This window comes from Sphaerodactylus townsendi, linkage group LG04, assembly GCF_021028975.2.
Source record: "Sphaerodactylus townsendi isolate TG3544 linkage group LG04, MPM_Stown_v2.3, whole genome shotgun sequence".
Taxonomy (NCBI): domain Eukaryota; kingdom Metazoa; phylum Chordata; class Lepidosauria; order Squamata; family Sphaerodactylidae; genus Sphaerodactylus; species Sphaerodactylus townsendi.
In genome coordinates, this window is record NC_059428.1 from 80,914,648 (window position 1) to 80,934,206 (window position 19,559).

A 19,559-nucleotide genomic window follows, 5' to 3' on the forward strand; every position below is an offset into this window, starting at 1 on the left:
TCTAGGATCTGCAGCTGTTTTAAATTTAGAGATGTAACAAAAACCAATGTCTGACATTAAAATGATCACACACAGTTTTAGCATTAATCCAGTTGCTAAAATACATATGGGTGGAACAGACTACAAAGAGCCTGGATGTGTAGCATCAGTTTTCATGTTCAAGGCCCATTCCTGGTTTGCCTTTCATAGGGGAGACATGGTGAGACCACAAACATGGCACTGATCCCTCTGTTCAAGGCTTAGCTTTACAACATAGTACTGGTTGTGAAATGTCATCTGGTACTCACATATCTAGGAGTCAGAGAATGTAATTTACAGGACATCTTGCAGAATAACTCTATTTTGGTGCTTACTTTTGGATAGATTAGTACTGCTTTTGATGTGGCGGCAATCCTAGTGGTCCATCTGCTCTGTAAGCATGAGCATATGCCCAGCCACCCTCTCTTTTTCCTTACAAGTCCAGAAAACTTGTCCTTATTCTTCAGCACATGGCAACCCTACTCAATATCCATCTACAATTACATCTTTCTCCCTCTATTTAGATTTCCAGTCTTATTCACTTTGCCTATCAGCCATTCTCATTAATGAAAGCAAGCTGCTATTTCATGTGCAATATTAATGAACTTTGGTTTGATATAATTGCTCAATTAATACAACCATAATTGCATAATAATGATATAATTATAGTGGCAATTTTATGCCTGCAAATAATTACAGAACTATAAACAGTACAAACAAGTGTGCAAATGAGCACAGTCAGATCAGCTGTCGATATCTCAAGAAAGTTGTTTCAGAATGCATCAGTTGCTGACAAATATCTGCTTTCATGTCATGTCTTTCTTTGATCAGCCTCATTGAACACAATAAGGCAATTCAACTTGCTATAGACCAGGAGTCTAAAACTTGTGGCTCTCCAGATGTTCATGGACTACAATTCCCATCCTAAGATCTGATGTGCAGATCCTAAGATCTGATATGCAGATTAGCACTTAGGAATAACTGCTATTATCACCAAATGCCATGACATGGATTCCAGTGATCCATTCTATGCTTTTTTCACCAAATCTTTCCCTGTTCATACTTCATATATGGAAGGCATCTTCAAGAGCCTACCCTTTATAGATGGTTACAAATACAATGGGAATATTTACAGTAAGTTACCACATACATTATGGTTACACAGGGTTGAGTCTGAGTTTGCCATTGTGTCTTTCAATTGCGCACAAGTTGTGAGTTCCCGTCAGTTCCTGTGCGTGTGGTATCGTATCACAAGTGAGTTTCTCCAGTGGGGAAATCAGCACTCCCTGGGGCTAGTTCATGGCAGGAAAATGCTATGTAGAAAAGGCTAAAGCCACTTCTTTCCACATGCTATGGTCCCAATTTGTATCAAGTGCCATGCATTCAGGAGTAGAGGGGAACATACAACTTACATCTGACTGAAAGAAAGAATGGGAAAGCTAGATGCAACTCATACAGATTATAATACATGGATCAGCCCTTAGGAAATGAGGTTTTCTCGACAGTGTATAATTATTTTTATATCAGAACAAAGGTTTCAAGACACGGCAATGAATAGTTCAGGAAGTTAGTAGACACTACAGTACGATCTCTACCCCACTGTCACATTAAAGATATAGCAGGAGGTTTTCTTATCAGAAAGGAGAATTTATGACTATATGTTGTTAGTAAAACAGCTGATTTCTGACATTCTGAACAATCTAGTTGTAAAGAGAAATTCACCAATTGATGACTACATAAGGTAGGCAAAGGCAATAGCAACAGCAAGGCCCGGTGCTTATCTTGAACCGGTCATTTTCAAAGCGCCTGAGGAATAGTTTTTGACCACCACATTCCTTAATCATCATGAGGAGGAACTTATGGATAACAATGGCGAAGAACCTAGGGAAAGAAAAAAAAACACCTATATGGTAGCATGTCTTTATCTGTTGATGAGTATACTTACATTTATGACACCTTTCAGACATGTAGGAAAAATATAACATACGATTTGAAGCTGGCCAGAGAGCTCACCCCACTCATATGTAGCAATGCATTAGCTGCCACAGTCTTTGGTCAAGAAGATCTTGGGCAGAAGATGGAGAAGTCATTGCATCTCAATAGCATAGGATACTGACACTAATTGCCACATTTCTACTTAGTGCAAGATTTTTTCCTTCCCTTTGGATGAGATGAGTAGTTATGAGCCTTGATAGTCTGACTTACTATTCTTCTTTGCTTTGAAGAAGAAGAGTTTGGATTTATACCCCCCCCCTTTCTCTCCTGTAGGAAACTCAGAGGGGCTTATAATCTCCTTTCCCTTCCCCCCCCCCCACAACAAACACCCTGTGAGGTGGGTGGGGGTGAGAGAGCTCCATAGAGCTGTGACTAGCCCAAAGTCACCCAGCTGCTATGTGTTGGGAGTGCACAGGCTAATCTTAGTTCCCCAGATAAGCCTCCACAGCTCAAGGGGCAGAGCGGGGAATCAAACCCGGTTCTCCAGATTAGAGTGCACCTGCTCTTAACCTCTACGCCACTGCTGCTTTGGACAACGCTTCATTACCTCTCAGATGCCAAGGAGGTTCTTAATTTGCTCTTAAAAATGGATCAGTTACTTGATGTTATTATTTTCCACCATTAAAAAAATCAGATTGCTGCAATGTAGTGTTTAAAAAAAAATCCAGGGAAATATCATATGACAGAAATGTGTGTTTTGTATGATGTTCTTGAAAAATAATTGAGGCACTATTGCTTCAACTTAACTGTCAATCAAAGACCTTAGAAGCCTTTCTCATACAAGCTAAACAATAATAATAATTTTTAAATCCCATTCAGTTCTTTTATTGAGCTAGCTGTCTTTACACACTAATATCAGAAACGGAGTTAACTTTATTCTCCTTGCATAACAAAATAAGAGATTTTATTTCTATACAGCAAAAAGCAGTTCTTACATATATACCAAATAACTATGTTTGCTTAATGCTAGTGGTTGTTAAAGGCTCAGAAGTGCCAATGTGAACTGAAGGAACACATACACTGCAGCAGTGAAATCAGTAAACATTGTTGAGCGAGGAATCCACATTCCAATGCAGGATGTAGTAGCTATTACCTAAAGAGAAAAAAATATATATAGCAAGATTAACAAGGAATAGGGCTGAAAAACATTTATGAATTTTTTTAAACTGTGGGTAAAATCTTGTTTGTGCTGGATATTAAAAACTTGCCTTGATTTTCAACATTTAAAAAGATATATTCTACAAGATTTAAAATACAGGGAAATGTACCTTTCAAAAATTGGTGTGTGGAAATGTATCCCAAATGCACTCTCACATGTCCCTAACTCTCAGCTCAGTCATGACGATCCATTTAAAATATTGTTGTATGAGAATATTGAGGGAAGTTTATTGTTTTAAAATGAAAGGCACACTGCATGGGCTCAGAGGAATTAATTTTTGAACTGACTCATCCTGCCTTTTATTCAGATATCTGTGTATGTGGAAGGTGATAAAGTGGTAACCAAAAGTGGTAACTAAAAGCTTAGAGACACTTTGATTTAATGCACTCAATATCAGTCCTTATGTGCAATAGGAATTAATCAGGCTGATGAGTTTTAGCTCATGAAGAAAAGTTCTAGCCAGCTCAGATCACTAAGCTGAAATATTACAATTGGTATCTGGCCCTAGACAGGGTGCTGACTCTGCTCCAATCAACAAAGAATTTTGTCACATGGTGGAGTCCATCTTAGGAAACAAGAAGCATCTTTAACAAGAATGCAACCACCAAAGTCTTGTAACAGAGACAACCCAGTCTCATGATGCCTTTATTCTGGACTTGTCATCCTTAAACTACCCTTTCTAGAATATGGGAAAAAAACTTTTCTGTGCAAAATCTAATTTATTTCTTCAGCTTACCGGGGCAGCTGCATTTATCCAAATGAAAATTGACCTTTTGGAGGGAGGGATTTTCCTGTAAATGTAGAATACTTCCTCCACAAATACAACATTGGCAGCCAGTGTCATTAAAGTCATGATGGCAAACAGAAATATTCCTGTTATGTCAAGACCTGGATGGATAAAAAGTTGTGGTAAATGTAAACAAAGCACATCTTGAAGAATGAATTTAGTCCAGCAAAAGCAAAAAAGACATCACAGTTACTTTACCTTCTCTCCCCAAAAGGAATAATTAAGCATGAAATTATTTCATGATTCAGAGATTTATGCTTATCATATTGTTATGACTGCTAGCCAATCATTCTTTTAGTAGGCAGGTTTCCGATTAATAGTAAAGGGTGATTGATTAAAGTTCAGTTAACAGGAGCAAAATAGGAACAAATAGGAGATTCAAGGGCAATGCACAAGAACTTGTAGGAGGTATCTTATTTCCCTCCTCCATCACTATTTCTTCTTTCCTGAACATTCCCTTAGCCTCTCCCATTTTCTTGTTTCCTTTCCTCCTTCCCATCCAATAGCCCATGAACATTTATCTGTCCCTCGGTCTTCAACTATTCTTCAACTATCCTAGGGTTGGTATTCCTCTGCCAGTGACGGGGGACTCCTTCTCTGAGCCCTCTACCCCGGCATCATTTAGCCAGCTGGTGGGGAAATTTACTAGCCACAAAGGGAGGCTGGAGTTGACACACCAACATCATTTCCAGAAGTTATGTCATCATGTCATTTTCAATCATGGGTCGCTCTGGGCAAAATTCTGTGGTAGAAACAGCTTCTTCCATAGAGTTTTTGCCAAAATGCCTGAACATCCCTGAGATTGTCAGTGATGTGATGATGAGACTTCCAGAAGTCACACTGGCATGTTGGTGCCAGCTACCCTTTGCAACTAGTAAGTCCCCCACCCCCCTCTCATACTGGTTGCCAGGGGGTACCTGGCAACCCTATTCTCCCCTACTACATCAGCCTCTGCCTAGGTAAACTATGGCCCAGTTGTGTGGTGCCAGCCACAGAGCCAGGTGCTCTTGCATGGCAGGGAATCTTCAAGTACTTGTGTGTGGGGGGGGGTGCACCTAATTGTCCACTGTATCCTTCTCTCCATACTATTTCCTCTTTTCCTCTTTCTGGTGATCGCCATATCTTTTCCACTTTGTCTGCCTCATTCTGATCTTCTCAGCCATTCATCAACCTACCTTTTACCTGCCTCCCATCTTCAGTTTTATGTATTTATTTATTTGGTTAGTTAGTTAGTCAGTTGGATTTGTATACCACCCTATCCCACAGTGGGGACCAAAGCAGCTTATATTGTTCTCTCCTTTTTATAGTCACAATAACCCTGTAAGGTAACTCAAGACAAAAGTATGTGACTAAGCACCACTTGAGCTTCCACAGCAAGATAGTGATTTGATCCTGGGTCTTCCTCTTTTCTTGCTGCCTTTAACTTTTACTAGCCTTGTCCTAGTTACACACTTTCAGCCCTGATCCTGGCTAGTATTTGGAACCGAGACCATTAAGGAATACCAGGGTCATAACACACAAGCCCCTTCTGCATGCTAAGGTCATGTGTCCAAGAGGGGGTTATTTACTTTATTCAGTAGAAAGACAATTTGCTATAGAAGAAAATACAGATAATGCTTAGCATTCCTAGAGTATATTTGAGCATACAAAGCTCATTGAATATGTTTTTTTCAGCTGTCATGGTAGATATGATAGTCTTGGCCCACCCAGGTCCTAGCAAATCTATGTAAAGTAGGTGGTTTGGGGTGGGGAAGATCTAAATTGTTGCTTGGCCCTTGCTTTTAATTTCCAAAATACTACATTCCTGTTATTTTTTGCAAGGATTAATTTTGGTAACAGAGCCCCAAAGGAAGATGTACACGGGATAACAGTCATTGTGGGACCAAAAGTATATGTATGGAGGGTTCAGTACACTGTACTTTAAATCTTATTCCCACCACCCCGCCCTCCTCTGACAATCACATCACTTTAGTATAACACAGGGGTAGGGAACCTGCGGCTCGAGAGCCGCATGCGGCTCTTCTGCCCTTGCACTGCGGCTCCACCGGTAGCCGAGGGCGCCCGACTCCTTCGCTTGCCCGGGCTCTGCAGGCAGTAGGCAGGCACACCAACTGCTCCTCGGGGTGGGTCAGCTGGACTGCTGGCCTTGTAGTTCCCCTCTCGCCCGCCCCGTTCAAGCAGGGTGGCCGCTTTCCCGGCGGCCAGCAAGGCCGAGCCGCTGGCCCCATCCTTGCGGACGCATCCATGTGCTTCTCAGAATGAGCGGAGTAAAAGGTAAAAAAACCCAATATATATAGTGTTATCTTTATTTTAAATGTCAACAATTATTTGCGGCTCCGAGTGTTTTCTTTTCCCGTGGAAAACGGGTCCAAATGGCTCTTTGAGTGTTAAAGGTTCCCTACCCCTGGTATAACATGTTCTTGGCCCTCAAGTCTGGGAGCTTGTGACTTGCCTGAGGCTTCTCAGTAAGCTCATAGCTGAGGCAAATTGAACAGAAGATTTCCTCTTTCACAGTTCATAATACTACACTGAAAGAACTCTCAAGAGTACCATAAAATTCTTCTCATGCCTTTGTATGAAATCTAAATGTGAGTAGGAAATGTGAAATGAGCAACGCTGGTTGAAAATGTTCCTGTTAATGAATTAGAGCACCTGTTCTCTCAGGGGCTTAAATTCACTGACACAATGACACCATGGATGTGAGTTTAATGGCATTTGTTAATCAGAACCTCAAGATATATTCAGTTTCAGACTTCTGATCCAAGACAATTAAATTGATTCTTCTGATTCCTTTTCTTTCTGACATGCATTGTCACAATTCTTTCACCATCATAAACTCAGATATTGAGAACTGGGAAGATGCCATCATTGCTTCTAATTGATAATATGTTGTGACAGGAGAATGTGGGATGCCGAGTAACACCCAAGCATGTTCTACAGAGGGGCCATCAGCCTCAGAGAAATCACACCTTTGCATGAAAACTAGGCAATAAACTCCTGTTGTTAGAGGTTACATTTAAATGAGGAAACACCCCCATTTATGAATTTTTGAGAGTTAAATCTAAAAGCTTTGCTGGGTATTTTATGAAGGGAGCTTTGACTCTCAAAAGCTTATATCCTAAAATTTTTGTTGTTCTCTGAGGCACTACTGGATTTGACCCTATGCAACTACCCCCTTTATGGTGATTGAGGAAGGGAACAGTGGAAGATCATTTGTCACATTTTCAGGAAGAGGCAAAATAGATGTTAATATCCTGGCCTAGACACCCCCCACCCCCCACCCCCCCCACTATAGTGCATGACACAGCCAGGCTTTGTGGGAAGGGGATAACTTAGTCCCTCGATACAGGATTGATCACATAGAACTGGGGAGGAAATAGTCAAATGTTTAGCTCACTCACTGTAGGGCCCCTTCCGCACATGCAAAATAATGCATTTTCAAACCACTTTCACAACTGTTTGCAAGTGGATTTTGCCATTCCACACAGGTTCAAAGAGCATTGAAAGCAGTTTGAAAGTGCATTATTCTGCATGTGCGGAATGAGCCTAAGTGTGCAAATTCAGTACAATATGGAGGGACAGAGCAGAGGTCTGTCTGTGCCTACTTTTATCCTTTTATTGGAAAAGGATGCCAGGTAACACAGTAATCAATATAATGTAGACAGTATTATTTTTTGCATTGTATTTTATTTGTTCTCTGTTTCATCTGCACTGTATTCTGAGCTTATATATACAATTTATATAGAATTATAGAATCAAAGTTGGAAGAGACCCCAAGGGCCATCAAATCCAACCCCATGCCATGCAGGAACACACAATCAAAGCCCTCCCAACATATGTTCATCAAGCCTCTGTTTAAAAACCTCCAAAGAAGGAGACTTCATCGCTTTCTGAGGCAGTGAATCTCACTGTCAAACAGCCCTGGAGGTCAGTAAATTCTTCCTAATGTTTCAGTAGAATCTCTTTTCCTGCACCTTGAGTCCATCACTCTGTGTCCAAGTCTGAGGCAGCAGAAAACAAGCTTGCTCCCCCTTTGACATGACATCCCTTCAAATATTTAAACATGGCTATGCTCCGCCCATGTCCTTGTGGACGTGGGCCCGAAGGGAACCCAAAGACCACACACCCTTCCCACCTGCCCCCTCCCCAGGGCTCCCTGCAGCCTGGCTTCTCTCCCCAGAGCCTGATTCTATAAAGTCCACATTTTGTGTTTTCTTTGTTCTGTGCCCAATTGGATCATGTGCCACTATGTACCACCATGGAGTATGTAACAGTATATTATAGTTGTTTTTCTCCATGTTACCCTGTTTTTAAGCTAGTAAACTTCTTATTAAGCAACTCTGGGTCTTATTAAGCATCTGGGTCTTTACTGGCATCTACTAAACTCTGCTATTAACATAGCCCCCTTCCGCACATGCAGAATAATGCACTTTCAATCCACTTTCACAATTATTTGCAAGTGGGTTTTGCTATTCTGCACAGCTGCAAAGTGAATTGGAAGTGGATTGAAAGTGCATTATTCAGCATGCGAGGAAGAGGCCAAATTCTTTTCCCCTTAAGATAGTTTCAGCAGATAGCCATGCTGATCTGCAGTAGAACAATTATATTCAAGTCCAATAACACCTTTGAGCAGAGGCGTTCCTCCCATTGGGCAAAGAGGGCAGTTGCCCAGGGCGCCCCCTTGTGGAGGGGCGCCAAAAATGCAGGTGGGATTTTTTTTGAATTTTCAGTGTTTTTTCTGTTTTTGGCCTGCAGGGGGCACATTCTTTAGGCTAGCAGCACCAAAATTTCAGGGATTTTTCAGGAGACTATCCTAATGATATCACCCAGGTTTGGTGAGGTTTGGTTTAGGGAGTCCAAAGTTATGGACTCCCATAGGGAGTGTCCCCATCCCCCATTGTTTCCAATGGGAGCTAATAGGAGATGGGGGCTACACCTTTGAGGGTCCATAACTTTGGACCCGCTGAACCAAACTTCACCAAACCTGGGTGGTATCATCAGTAGGGGCTCATTAAAATTTTGGTGCTGCTATCTTAATCATTGCACCCCTGGCAGCAGGCACACCCTAAATTCCCCCAGATTCTCCTTTTAAATCCACCCCCTTCCTGCCAATGCTTTCTTTCTTTCTTTCTTTTATTCTTTCAATGCCTAATAAAGGTTGTTGTTGTTGTTGGGGAGGCATCAAACTCAGGTTTTGCCCAAGGCTCCAGTTTGCCTAGGTACGCCACTGCCTTTGAGACCAACAAGATTTTTGGGGCATATGCCATTAAAGGTTAAATTGAAATTGATTTTGGCGGTATAATTTTTTTGAGAATGTAAGGAAAGGAGCTTTGACTGTCAGGTGCTACTAGACTCAAATCTACATCTTTCCTTTGTTTCGCCGTCACCATTGCCACTGCTTTCCCTAGTTTCTTACTATGCAGCAGGGAATGTTTGAGACTGTTCTGAGAGCATGGAATAAAAAAAAAACTCCTAGAAACTGCTGACACAGTTATCCCTCATTGCCCACTCCTACCTTCAAAATGGAATCCAGTGCCTTGGTTTTCCACTGAGGTGAGTGACTCAAAGAGTGCTGGAAAACACCTGGAATGATGGTGGAAAACACACACTGGGCGATTCCGCACTCACTAATTCAACCTAGGTTCATCCCGTCGGGCTGAAATTGCCGACCTAGGTCAATTCCTCCATTACTCCGCACAGCAGCTGAGGTTGTCCTGCCGGAGCCGAGCTCAGAGGGCGGGATCACCTCGGTGCATCATTCGCTCCTTGTTCCTGATAGGCTGCTGCATTGCTATGAGCAGCGTGTAATCTGCCCTCCGTTTATGCGCATGGCCATCACATGGTTTCATACCAGCTTCGCCCCGTGTAACAGTCAAATTTCCGACTTCAGTTGGGAACTACTACTTTTTCGGGGAACCAAGCTCAAACTCAGCTCGATTCCAGTAAAGTGCGGAATCTCAGCCAATCATAGCTGAGTGTTTCGGGCATACATAGAGCTGGAGAATCGCCGCAGCGAAAAGCGCACCTAATTTTTTCCCCTTCTTTCGTGCGTTCGAAGCGATGGCTTGGCACACAAACGACAATTGCTGCGTACCAATGTAAGCGGCCAATCAAAAAACACCACCTTTGTCCCTCCATTCCTGCGGTGGTTTTTTTTTTTAAAAAGTGTGTGGAGATAGACGGGGCATGGCAGCTGGTACAGCAGGCATGGCTGGTGCAGAAAGCTCTGGTGCAGAAACGCTCAGATCAAGCGCTCCAACAGAAACGGCGACTTGCACTAAATTTCTGACAAGAGGCGGGAGCTATGCAAATCTCGCCCTCATCTGTATGGCGCTTTGTCACATCGCCTCTACGTAGCTCCTACATAGGTATTTTTTTTAAATAGGGAAACGCGGGGTCACGTTTCTCGCCATAGAACAGTAGCCAATCAGAATGGAGCGACGAAGAGGCACTGGATGATTCTATTCCTTTGTCCTATACTGTATTATCACCTTTTTCTATCTCTGACTATACTCTAATCCACCTAGAGTCTCATGGAGAAAGGTGGGCAATGAACTAACAAAATAAACACACAGATAAGACTAGTGAAATTGACCAAATTGGCTTAGTCAGTCTTATTCTTCAAGGAAATTTACTGCTAATAAAAGATTCGTGAATGTTCCAGGAGGGGGAATGCACACTTCAACAAGAATAATGGGTTTTTTAAGTGACAGAAAATATTATTGAAATGGCAAGTAATGACTGTGAAGGAATGTTGCTCCACCCACATCCTTAACCAGGGCAGCCGGGGGGTGGGGGGGACGTTCCACCAGTGGCCTGCAAAGGGAAGGTGTTCAGGTTTCTTGACTCTGGTGCATGGAAACAGAAACTGTTGGGTGGGCAAGAAAGGGCTGTTTTAAGTAGGAATTTTTTGCCCCTGTGACACCATTGGCTACAAGCCAGGGTGTCATCCCCCACCCCAGTCTACTCTACAGTGAAGATTGTGGGAATGGACTTTCCCAGTCCCCAGATATCTGTGGAGTTGGGTGGTGTGGGCTTGTTAATGGAGGTGATAGTGCAACTGACTGGTATCTATTAAAGCTTAGGTGAATACCCTGAGGCATCATTTAAGACAAAGATCAGAAACCTGGTGCCTTTGTACCTTCAAGGAGCTAGGACAGGAACACCATTACCCTGGATCCAAAGAATGAGACTAGGGCAAAGGACATGGCACACCTGCCTTGAGTACTAGCAAATGTCTGCCAAAGAAGAACCAGTGATATATATACAGCCTGATAGCTTGGGCTCGGAGACAGGATGGCCTTGCCCAGAAGCTAGGGATGTGCAGATAGAGACTGACTCTTCTGCATCCCATCAGATGCCTGCACTGTGATCAGGTATGGCCTGTGTTTTATGCTCTGGGCCACAGCAGATCTTTATCGTATTTAAAATTACATAAAACTTGCCTTGGATGATCCCAACTAAAGGTACTGATTTCCCTCATTCCACATCTGTTTGCAATGAGTAGCTGTATACTAAATTTTTAAAAGTTTAAATGTATGCACAAATAATCATATAGCTTAGTAGATGCCTTCATACTCTCCACCATTTGATTAAAGAAAAGTTTATAAAACCTTTCTTGATATGAAGGGTGTGTAAGCTACATGTGATGTCACAAGAGTATCCAGTTGATATCCACAATTGTCATGCACACAGTCACAGAATTCAGCCCACTGCCTGGAGTTTCCTTCAATTGTTTCTTTTGTAATACTTCTCAAATCAGTATAAAACCAGACCATTGAAGGTTAGCCAAAAGAAAAAAGGGGAAAAAAAGAACTCTACACAATCATGGTTCTCCAACACCAACCCCACATAAATGAAATGTTGAATATCTGTACACAACTGTATAGTACTCCCTAGTATCATTTTTCGGTGACTAGTACAGATTTATAACATGTTCCACCCACACTCCTATTGTACACATACCATCTCTTGAATATCAGATGCCATAAATGGATGGTCTCAAGATAATGTGTTTATAGCTTCAGCTGGAACCCCCACACCTCAATAGGGTGTAATCATTCCCAAAGCACTTCTATGCTTGTCACACTGCAGATCTTCTAGGAATTTGGGGGGGGGGGGAGTTGTTCCTTGTAGCTTTACTTGTCCTCACTACTGAATACCAAGGAAATCCCCTACACAGGAATAGCAGGTGACATCAGAATGCTATAGCAATGAATCTGTGTCCTTCAGCTAGTACACTGTTGATACAATGCAACCGTTAGAGGATTGTCGACAATCCCTGTTTGAATCCATGCCCTGAAACTCCTTATCCTGAACAACAGAGATACTTCACCTGGAACCCTTCCTGCACAAGCCTGTTGAAATAATGTGAAGCCTGTTCCCATTTATTCTGTCAGCCTTTTCATTTCAAAGGCAATGGCCGTCTGTTTTCCACTGAAAGTATTTAAGCATTCAAACATAGGATTCAGTTTCATCCCTTCTACAGAGTACAGATTTGTCCTCCAAATATCACTTTTTAAGGTGTGCATGTCTGTGTAAAATGCTGTCAAGTTGCCTCATATGGTTTTCAAGGCAAGAGAAATTAAGTAGGTCAGCCAAAAAGGCAATAAGAAAAGAATCATTTTAAAACACAAGCTTTCTGTTTGGAAGACACTCAAAGAAGAACTGCTGCCCACAAAGTTTTGTTATGTATCAAGAGCACACAAACTTACTTTCCAAAATTGCCTGGGAGAATGGAGATTCATTTGCAGAACAGATGAAATCTAGAGTCTCATTTCCCTCTTCTTCCATTTCAAAACTTTCTCCAGGGATTTCTTGCGTCGTTCCTGTGCAAATTATTTTCTTTCCCTGAAACAACAATCGCAAAGAACACTGAACAGCCTGCTTCTGCTTTTTCTTTGTTTCTACAGGCAGGCTTTAGTGGCAAAGCTCTCTCATCTTCCAAATTTGAAGCAAAATTTGACACTTCTGCTGTTTTCCTAAGGGACACTCTGCAGGAGCACTACCTACTGCAATTGACGTAGTAAAATATTAGCCAAGTGAAACACAAGGACTGGTGGCAAAGCACTGGGGCCCAAGGAGAGGCGGTGGCCAGGGGGGGGGGGTATAGGGATAGGTTGCCTGGCTACAGTGTTAATTGTGACACACCTTTTCCACAAACTGTTACCAAGATCAATGCCCACAGCAGGGTACAAGACTGAAAACACCACATTCCTTATCATGAATGCGTAGAATGTCCTGTATAAAGACTCCTCATTGTGCTTTGTAAAAAAAGCCACCTTGTATATTGTAAACAAAGTTTGTAACAAAGCTTACATGAAAGGCTGTTTTCACAGACAATATTCTCTTGATAAAGGGCCTAATTTGGATTGGGGCTATGGAGCAGGGAAGAGGGGATTAAATCTCATTGTCATGATTTCATTGACTGGACAATTAATATAAACCCTCTCTTTGATTGTCTTTCCCCACCTTTTGAAGGCTAAAAAGGGCACAGAATTAGTTTTGATCAGCAAAACCCCATGATGGCAGGAAGGTTAATCCTCCTCTATCCCACACTATGGCTGGAATGTTGAGCCCCCTGACTCTGTTTTTTTAAAGAAGTGGAACGATCCAATCAAAATCTTCTGCATTTCATTTGGTCAGAACCTTAAAATGCTTTTTATTTGCGTATGTGTTAGCTGAGAGTAGAAAGTACTGAACAATCAGTTGGAAATCAAATGTATACATTGAGATCATCATTGTCAGATTTTATTCAGGGAACCCTTTCCATACCAATGGGCCACCAAAAGACCCCTCTGTGACAGCCACATAATCCTAGTGAACTGCAGAAGACAATAGCCCTTAATGTTCCATGCTAAGTTCATGCAACTTATTAGGCATTACTCTGGGTTAACTGGCAGTGACCCCTAGAAAAATCTTCATCTTTTCCAGACCCAAGATCCATTTTAATGCCCAGATGCCAACATATGACCTACAGACAGGGACAATTCCAGCTTTCAGGGGGCCCTGGGCAGAGAATGCTCAGAGCCTAGGAGTGCCAGGCTTCAGGTGGGACCTGTAGGTCCCCTGGAATTACATCTACAGACTACAGAGATCAGTTGCCCTGTTGAAAATGAATGCTTTGGAGGGTGGACTCTACGGGCACTTAGGCTCTTACTGCTGTTGTGCAGCTGGATGCTTCACTCAGGGTTTCCCCCGCAGTTCCTCATTTCAAAGGACCCTCCAGTTGTGAGGCTTCCTCCATTTTGGCCACTGGATGCTTACACCTGCGCCTAAGTGTCCACCTGCCCAACTGCTCTTCCAGCCATGCTATTCTTTATTTGGAGGGGGGAGTCTATAAAAATTCAACTAGCAGCCTGGAAAACAAAAGAGTAGCATGGCCGGGAGAGCAGTTGGGTGGGAGAAGGCAGGGAGAAGCAACAAAACCTGGAAACAGAATAACACACCATTTAGTGTTGCGGGGGAAGGGGAGCAAAACAACAGGAAGGTAGCATTTTACCTGCATCCAAACACCATAGATCTTCTCTGATCTGCTGCTTAGTCACTTTGGAAGAGTGGGGAAAGTTACATAAAGAAAAGCCAGCAGCAAAGGGAAGTTGATCCTGCTGTGCGGTGGAATGCATGAGCATAAGTGCCCTGTGGCATTGTACCCCACTGCAATCCTTGTCTTCCCCTGGCTCTTTCCCCATATCTCTAGGAGTATCCCAATAGGTCTGGCAACCCGGCTAGGCCCCTTTCCTTGCCTACATGCCCCCACTTGCTTCTCCATTCTTTTCCTGTTTACTTTAAAGCTCTCTCAGTGATAGCTTCACTCATTGCCTGTGTTCCCTTTTCCCAGATGGTATTGAATGGGGGTGTAGGTATGACTGACGTGGCCACCAGAATGCTGATGCTTTGTGCACCACCCATATGTCTTTCTCTAGCAGCACTAGGCAGCATATGCAGTTGGGAGCACAGGTGATAAAGCGCTCACAAGCAGGCAGTGGAAGGGTGTGTGTGTTACCACCAGGAAAATAAACAAAATATTTTCCTGAAGTCAGGTTGCCTGGCTACACTGGCTCCATGCCCGGACACGGAGACTTGTGTGGATCAGAAGCCTCCATAAGATTCACAAAGAACGTATATGTATGTTTGTGCCAATGCTATAATGGTTTCCCTTTTGTTTGTGTCATTCTAAGATGTAATAAAAGCCCCTCTTAGTTGAGTTTATGCCTGCAGTTTAGGATTTTAGTTTAACAAGGTTCTTCAGTTAGGTTAAGGTTTTATTAGATTTAAGCAAGCCCTGCCAATAAGTATATGTAAAGTTTCGCCTATAAGTATGTGTGTTTATCCTTTAAGGTTTCCCTAATGTTTAAAGTTTAGAAATGTTATTTTTTGAAATTTGTGTCTGATGGCCAAAGCAGTGGCCAGAAAGATTTGATATTAAGGGACAAGAACGTTGGCTCTGGAATGCAGCTTAGACCAACTCCCAGCCGACTCTTTGATAAGGACAACGACTCTCTTTGGATTTACAAATCGAATCTGTGGCCAGCACCCAAAGGTCCCCCAGCCATCGGAAGACGTGCAGGGACCACCATTGGACAGTTTGAACTTCCCTTTGTTGCAACAACAGGAGGCGGGAGCCTCGGGGGATAACAGCCATCTGATAGAGAGGATTAGCAAGGTGCGGTAGCGAGCCCACCTGGATTTTGTGAATGGACTGTTATCTGCTCTCCTTCAGCACCATTGTGAGATCTCGCGGGAAGACAGCTGACAGCGGGATTTGGTAATCCCATTCAGAAAAGTGTAGCTGTATCTTGCTTTTGAACTGTTTTGTATTGCGATTGGTGTTTTGGGTGAGGGACTTGCCCCCTCACCTCCCCTTTCCTGCCCCTTTGCCTGCTTTGAAGTTTGGGAATAAATGTCCTTGAACTGCGTTGCAAGGCGTGATTCTCTCCTGACCGAGCTGTGACCACCACTTGCAATAAAATCCTTTTGCTTTGAAGGATGCCTGCTTCCTGCGCCTCATTAAGTTGCTGAGCTGAAATCACTTATTGTTACCTGGCAAACAGTGGTAACATGTGTGCAGACACAAAAGGACATGCATGAGTAGGAAGTCAGCAGCAGTGGACCTCCCAGAAGCCATGGGCCCTGGCAGCTGCCCCAATTCAGGATATACTGATGCCAGCTGTACCTACAGAGCTGAAACTGCATGACAGGAAGAAAAGAGGCCAGTGTTATTACCTCTGCTACAGAGATTGGAGTCCTAATTGAAAGCACATACATTGGAAAACTGGCAGGTAAGGTGAAGGATGGACTGGCTACAAAAAGACAAAGAAGGCATTGGAGAGCTTTTGTGTCTTTGCTAGAGGAATCATCTATACCATCACTAATCTTACCTCACTGTCCTGCTGCTTCTCTCAATATGCGTGCACAGAGAGACAGGTGTGGCAGTACCGCCTTCCAAAAAGCACCAAGAGAGTTCTGAGAGAAATGTAATGACCCAAGGTCATCAGAGGAGTGAGGAATCAAACCTGGTTCTCCAGATAAGAATCTACCACTGTTAACCACTATACCACGCTGAAGCAACTTTCCTAGAGGACATGCCAAACCCTTCTCCCCACCACTTGCACACTGCAAGATTTTTCCCGTGGCAGCACTTTCCTGTGCAGCAGTGCAGTGCACCAGCAATGGGGATTCCAGATGATAGCCTTTTTCACATTTTCCCTGTTTCAGTCCCTATGACATAATTGTGGCTGTCCCAAGGACTTTGTATCAGATGTGTGATAAGAATTCTGTGCTTCCTAGATGCAATCAAAGCAAATTTTGATCACTACCATGGTGTACTTGGAAAAGGGGCTTCAGGCTCTCTTGATCTGAAATGGCTGTGGGATACCGCTATTTACTTCATTCAAGAAGCAAGCAACTCATTTAATTTTCACTGCAGACCGAATAGTGACTTCCAAGGATGGTTTCAACACACACACACACACACACACACACACACACACACACACACACACACACACACACACACACACACACACACACACACACACACACACACACACACACACACACAGAGTCCAGAAGGCAGGTGAAGCCCCTTCTGCAGTTACAGCATGGCTGTGATTAAAATCAGTATCAGATTTCCCATCACAACTATGATATAAAATTTTGGTAGGCACAAGAACTTAGTGATGTGAATCATAGACCTCCTTAGGCCTACCATCAATTTCATTCTAGCAGTCATAGTGATATTGGAAAGGCATTCATAAAGTAATTAAAAATAAAACTGTCAATGCTGGTGGAAAGTGCTGTCAAGTCACAGCTAACTTATGGCAACTCCTCATGGGGTCTTCAAGCCAAGAAACGAGCAGAGATGATTTGCTTCTGCCTAGTGACCCTGGAATTCCTTGGTTGTCTTCCATCCAAATATTAACCTGGACTGAACCCGCTTAGCACCCAAGATCTGATGAGATCAGGTTTGTGTGAATGACCACGAGTTGTGACGAGTGTGAGAAACGCGCAGCTGAGCATGCACAGAGTGCGAGCTTAATAACCACCTTTGGAGCCAGGGAGGTTCCACGCCAAGAAAGGATGTATTGGCATTCATACAATATATATAGTTTAAACGGACAGAGCCTTCGGCTTTGGTCCTGTCCCCAGCAAGGAACATGCTTAACTGAGTTAGCTTACTTATATACACTATGATACATTAATTAGCCTATGGCTAGTACAGTCAAAGGTCACATGACTCTTATATATAGCTGATGCAATCATGCTTAGTCATTCCCTTTGGCTGACTGCCAACAGGTGACTGTAGTTAGTCCTTCAGCAGTCCACTGAGGCAATCAAGGGTTTTGCCATGCAGCTGTTATACCTTCAGCTCCTGACAGTGTGGGCCACCTATAAATACTGGGCACAACTGAACCTAAGTAAAGCAAGGAAGTACCATTTATTTCTATGGAAACATTAAGAATGTGCTTAAATCCCTCCCATTAACAAGAATCAAGGCAATCAAAATCAATTTCTTCTTGTAATTGCCTGAAATATAAACATTAGCAGATAAGCTATTCTGTTTGCACAGTGATTGACCTTTGCTAGTATGCATCCTTCATTGATACAGTAACAAAGTACACCGTGTCTCACCAGATGTAATCTTGATAACAGTACATACTTCTCGTGAGCCAAATCAGTTTAGTTGCAGCTAAAAAGTTTTGTGTTTGAGATTTCCCCACTGGAACAAAGCCCGAGCTTACAGAAAAAGTGTTTCAGGGTAGACTTCCTCCTGTCATACTAACTTTCCATTTGCTGGAGTTCCAACATGCAAATACCCTCTTGCCTGAAATTAAACAGCCCAGGAAAAGTTTTATTGCTTGATTCCACAATATGTTTCTATTGGATACAGGAGCAACAGCAAACACCCAGCTAAGCTTTCTTTGACTTTACAATTTACTTTATACAACAATGAAAACTTCAGGCAAACAATTTAGCTTGGTAAAACCCCCAATATTTAGCTAAAAGCTTTCCCCCTTCCCTTCCTAAAAGCAGGATGAGCTGTGGATGATCTTGAAAAAAATCAGCATGAGTAATACTGGATAGGAATAACATACCGTAGGCCCCTTCCGCACATGCAGAATAATCCACTTCCAATCCACTTCCAATCCACTTTGCAGCTGGATTTTATTGTGCAGAATAGCAAAACCCACTTGCAAAAAAGTGTGAAAGCGGATTGAAAGTGCATTATTCTGCATGTGCGGAAGGGGCACAACCTTTAAAAAATCTGCATTTGAAGAGTTTCAAATGCCCCCCTCTCTGTCAAAAAAGCAGGTGATTATCTTCTATTATGCTAATTATTACTGGGGTGGACTCCTTATGGTCTACAAACTAAAAGAGTAATTGATTAGTAATTGACAAGTTTGTCACCAAAGCCTGAAACTGTACTTTCTTCCCTTCAAACATAACTGCTTGTGTCAATAACATCCTACCTAGTACTGGGTTTTTTATAGGTTTAACATAAAGCAGAAATTTTGTGTGAAAAGAATAGTTTGTTATGATCTGTTTGCAAATATAGGATGATATCATGTGGAAACATGAAAAAAATCAGTTGGATGGCTGAAATGTGGGAAATACTTGGAGTGGCAGCAGCCCACGATGTGAAACTGCAGTTAAAGGTAATCCTTCCAGAGGGTCTGTTGAGTGAGGCACCCACCCCACTGACTGCATTGTGAAGGAAAGGGAGCCTACTTCTCCAAACTTACACAGTGAGAAATGTGACATTTGCCAAACTCACTAATTAATCTGTCAAAACATGAAAAACAGGTAACCCACTAACTGAAGGCAACTAGAAAAGCCAACAGCTGAGAAAAAAGCACCATGAAAATCCAGAAATCAGCTCTTCGGCAGCACAGAAAAGGAGAGGCAGAATATCAAAACAAACCGGATATTAAACTCCACAGAACTCAATTAAAATAATATATCTCTTGAGCTTCTCCTGAGCAACCAAATGTCACACATGAACCCTTTGGGGAAGGGCGGTATATAAACCAACCAACCAACCAACCAACCAACCAACCAACCAACCAACCAACCAACCAACCAACCAAACAAACAAAC

At 42.6% G+C, this 19,559-nt stretch overlaps 1 protein-coding gene across 2 annotated transcripts in view; it reads right to left on the reverse strand.

Moving 5' to 3' along the window:
- Positions 1-12,984, reverse strand: part of LOC125431548 (organic solute transporter subunit alpha-like) — a 29,593-nt gene extending 16,609 nt beyond the window's left edge. For both annotated transcript variants that reach the window (XM_048494443.1, XM_048494442.1), the window contains exons 1-4: positions 12,674-12,984; positions 3,909-4,060; positions 3,033-3,106; positions 1,741-1,899 (exon numbers count right to left, since the gene is read on the reverse strand). In XM_048494443.1, the coding sequence (XP_048350400.1) occupies positions 1,741-1,899; positions 3,033-3,106; positions 3,909-4,060; positions 12,674-12,752 (464 nt within the window). In that variant the 5' untranslated portion in view covers positions 12,753-12,984. The remainder of the gene's footprint in view (positions 1-1,740; positions 1,900-3,032; positions 3,107-3,908; positions 4,061-12,673) is intronic.
- Between the last annotated feature and the right edge of the window lie 6,575 nt (positions 12,985-19,559).